General features: G+C 36.8%; 1 protein-coding gene across 1 annotated transcript; it reads right to left on the bottom strand.

Annotated features, from left to right (window-relative positions):
• Positions 1-239: 239 nt before the first annotated feature.
• Positions 240-650, bottom strand: LOC142642498 (large ribosomal subunit protein uL11x-like). The gene has a single exon (XM_075816863.1). The coding sequence runs from the start codon at positions 648-650 to the stop codon at positions 240-242; it is 411 nt and encodes a 136-aa protein (XP_075672978.1).
• Between the last annotated feature and the right edge of the window lie 3,483 nt (positions 651-4,133).

The raw sequence follows: 4,133 nt of genomic DNA, 5'->3' as shown, positions 1-4,133 counted from the left end.
AAAAAAGCCCAAAAAAAATTGTAACAGAGCAAGTAGCAAGCCCACAGATTCTCAAAAAAAAAAAAAAAAAAAACAACAGATGGCAAGCCCAACATCAAGCCCACAGCAAGCCCAACAGATTACAGAGGTAGCAAATTCTCAACAAAAAAAAAAAAAAAACAAACAAACAAACCTAGCAAATCACTAAATCAAAAACCTCAAATCACTAAATTAGAAATCACTAAAGGCTAAAGCAAACCCTAAGCTCCCAGAATCTCCTTCACAGTCCCACTAAGATCCTTCGCCATAAACCTAGGCTTCATCACCTTAGCAATCTCGATGACATTGTCGAGCGAGATTTTACCGTTGTGCTTGATGTTCTTCGTCTTCTTTCGATCGCGCTTCGGCTCCTTCAGCACCTTGATGAGCAGCACGGTGGCAAAGGGCCCCACAGACACCTTGGCCTGAGGGTTCTGGACCATTAGCTTGATCGTTACGCGGAGGCCCTTCCAGTCCTTGGCGATTTCATTGGCTGTGTCTTCTCCGATCTTCTTCGAGGAGAGACCCAGTGGACCGATCTTTAGAGCGAGTGAACTCGCTGCTCTGACCTCACCTCCGGTGACTCGAGCGTACACATCAACCACCTGCGAGGGATCGAGCCTTGGAGGCATCTTTTAAGTCTCTGGTGGTGGAGCTTAGGGTTTGAGGAGCTTCTATGAAATAGCTATGGGGGCGTTGTGAAAGTGAGTTAGAGAAACTGTGAGGTATTTTATTTTACTAACTTCTCTCTCTTTTTCTCTCTCAGTCTCTCAGTCTCTTTCTCTTTATCTGAAATCACTCAAATGAAATGAATGAGAGTCTTTCTCTCTATTCTTTTGAACCGTGATTGGCTGAAGCTTTTAAATTTATTAATATTTTGCCTGTTTTTTGACTTTTTGAATTTGGCTTTATCTTATCTGTTGGTGTTGGTGTTGGTGAGATATTAAGTGCCTGTTTGGTTTGTAAATTGCCATCACTCAATTTTCACCACTCATCACTCATCACTTAAAATATCTCATTTTCCCAAACCCCACTATCACTCAGTTCTCATCACTTTGTTTAAAAAAAAAAAAAAACCAAAAGTCAAACATTGTAGATGATAATTACAAAAATGTCATTGGAAACTGAGTTTTGGAAACTAAAAACAATTAAAATGTGTTTTTAGTTTCCATAACTCATTACTCAAAAATTAGAAAATTGAGTGATGGAAACAATAATTAGAAACCAAGCCAAACAATCATCCATTTGTGGGACCACTTGTTTTGGATAATAGATCATGAAAACTGAGTGATATCACTCAATTTTCATGCAATCCAAACAAGCTCTAATTGTCTTTTAGTGTAATGTGTATTGTGATTTGTGATTGTGAAATTTTCTTATTGGAAGTTGGCTCTTGTGATTGGGGGCATTGGCTTGATTGTTGAGTGGGGTGGGGGTGGATGGACACATGGGGCAGGTGAGATATTTGAATTGGGGGAAGTAAATGCACATGAGATGTATGCTAGTGCAACTAATAAAAAATAATTTAATTAACTAATAATTAATTGAGGAAAGCAACTAATAAACAATAATTAATAATTTAATTAATCAATACATTATAAAAGACAAACAAATTAAATTATGTTAGGCTAAACAATAATTAATAATTTTATAATTAATGAAACAACAATATAACAAATTATAGTTTATAAAAGACAAACAAATTAATGAAATAACTAAACAACAATAATTAATAATTTTATTAATATTTCAAATGAACTTATAGTTTATTGTTTATTCTTTTGTTACCTTGAGAAAAATTCCTGGGAACTTATAGGGACACCTTGGGAAAAATTCCTGGAGCCGCTACTGTTTTGCGCCATAGATTTCAATGAGATCACCAAGCAATCTAAGAAGTTAGGGGGAAGATTAAGACCACACAACCAAATGCAAATATTTAGAGAAGTTTTAGACAAATGTGAATTTATGGATTTGGGGTTCAAAGGCTTCCCTTACACTTGGAGTAAACATTATCGTAGTAGGGTGTCAATTTGGAAAAGATTGGACAGAGCAGTTGCTTCGCTTGAGTGGTTTATAGAATTTCCAGGTACTCGAGTGCATCATATTAACAACATGACCTCTGATCATAAACTGTTATGGGTTGATTTATTAGACTTAGAATTACAGCGAAAGAAAAAATTGTTTAAGTTCGAAGAAATGTGGCTGGTTGATAAAGGTTGTGGTGAAATATTAGAAGGGGTATGGCAAGCTAGCTATCATGGGGCTGAAAATACAAAGGTGATTCGGAAATTGGAAAATTGTGAAAAGGAATTGACTAGATGGAATATGAATTATTTTGGCAATATTCAAAGAAAGTTGGAGAAAGAAAAAAAAAAGAAAAAAAGAAGAGAAAAGAAATAACACGGGTTGAGTGATTAGCTTTACAAGGAGGAGGTTCATTTTAGGTTGTGCAATTGCAGAAGGAAATAAATTTGCTTACATACAAAGAAGAGAGGATGTGGAAGTAGAGATCACATACACTCTATATTAAAGATGGGGACTGAAATACTCACTTTTTCATTGCTGAGCCACTTAAAAAAATCGAAAAAAACTGCATTGCTGGAATCCAAAACGAGGCCAATGAATGGTGCACCCAGCACGATTAGATTTCAAATAGTTTCTTGGAGTATTAGCAATAGTTATTTACTTTATCAAATCCAGAAGACTTGACGGCAGATTTAGATTCCATTCCTCAGATTGTAACCAAAGACATGAATGATATTCGAACAGGTTAATTTCAAGCATGGGAGGTTGAGGCCACTTTGAAATAGATGACTCCACTTTAAGCTTCGGGACCAGACGAAATGCCTACCCTATTTTATTAGAATTTTTGGGACTAACACTGCATTATATGAAAAGTCATAACTCGGGGAGTTCGGGTTTTATGGCTCTCAAGTTAGATATGAGTAAAGCCTATGATCGGGTTGAATGGTCTTTTTTGAGAAATGTTATATTGCAGATGAGGTTTAATAATCGGTGGGTGGCTTTAGTCAAGGAATGCATCACTTTTGTGACATATTCCATTTTGATTAAGGGGAATCCAGTGGAAACATTAAACCAAGTAGAGGTATTCGCCAAGGAGATCCACTTTTCTCATACCTTTTCTTGTTGTGCTCGGAGGGCCTACATAGATTGATACAAAAAACAGCTTGTCATGGTGATATCAAAGGTGTATCTATTTGTCAAAATGGCCCAAAACTAACACACTTGCTCTTTGCAGACGATAGTCTTTTGTTTTGCAGGGCAACCACCCATGACTGTCAAAAGGTTGGAGATTCTTTCTTCCTATGAATGGGTCTCGGGGCAAAGTCTGAATAGAGACAAGACAGCTCTCTTTTTTAGTAAATCCACTCCTATTGATATGCAAAATCAGATTATGGGTGATCTTGGAGTTACAGAATTGTAGCAATTTGAAGATTATTTGGGCTTGTCGCCATGGTGGGGAGGAATAAAAGAGCGAGTTTTGATCAATTGAAACAACGAGTATGGAAGAGATTACAGGGATGGGAAGGAAAATTTTTGTCTCAAATCGGAAGAGAAGTTCTCATTAAAGTGATTCAAGCAATCCTCACGTATACCATGAGTTGTTTTAGGCTTCCGGTCACTTTGTGTTATGAAATTGAATCGCTCATTTGGAAATTCTGGTGGGACAAAGGGCGAATAGAAGAAAAATCCATTGGGTGAAATGAGATGATATGTGAAAACATAAAGATCAACGAGGAATGAGTTTCAAGGATCTCACAATGTTTAATGAGGCCATGCTGGCCAAATTACCTTGGAGACTCCTTCATGATGACAATCCCCTCTTTTATAGAGTTTTAAAAGCAAGATTTTTTCCTAGAGGGTCTATTCTTGAGGAAAAGATTCATCCTCGGCCTTATATGCATGGAGAAGTATACTCAAGGGAAGAGATGTTATCTCTAAGGTTGAACTTTGGAGAGTCGGTGATGGGAAACAAATCAAAATATGGGGAGATAATTAATTACCATATAAAAATAAGGCCAAAACCACCTCACTTGTGTTGTATGGACAAGAAAACTCTTCAATGGCAGTTTTGATCAACCAATCAAAAAAAA

Source organism: Castanea sativa, chromosome 7, assembly GCF_040712315.1.
Source record: "Castanea sativa cultivar Marrone di Chiusa Pesio chromosome 7, ASM4071231v1".
Taxonomy (NCBI): Eukaryota; Viridiplantae; Streptophyta; class Magnoliopsida; order Fagales; family Fagaceae; genus Castanea; species Castanea sativa.
The sequence above is the reverse complement of the archived record's forward strand: the minus strand, read 5'-3'. Positions and strand labels throughout refer to the sequence as shown.

What these genes read in the sequence shown, in the direction of transcription:
- LOC142642498 (XM_075816863.1), bottom strand. Translation starts at nt 650, where the DNA reads ATGCCTCCAAGGCTCGATCCCTCGCAGGTGGTTGATGTGTACGCTCGA.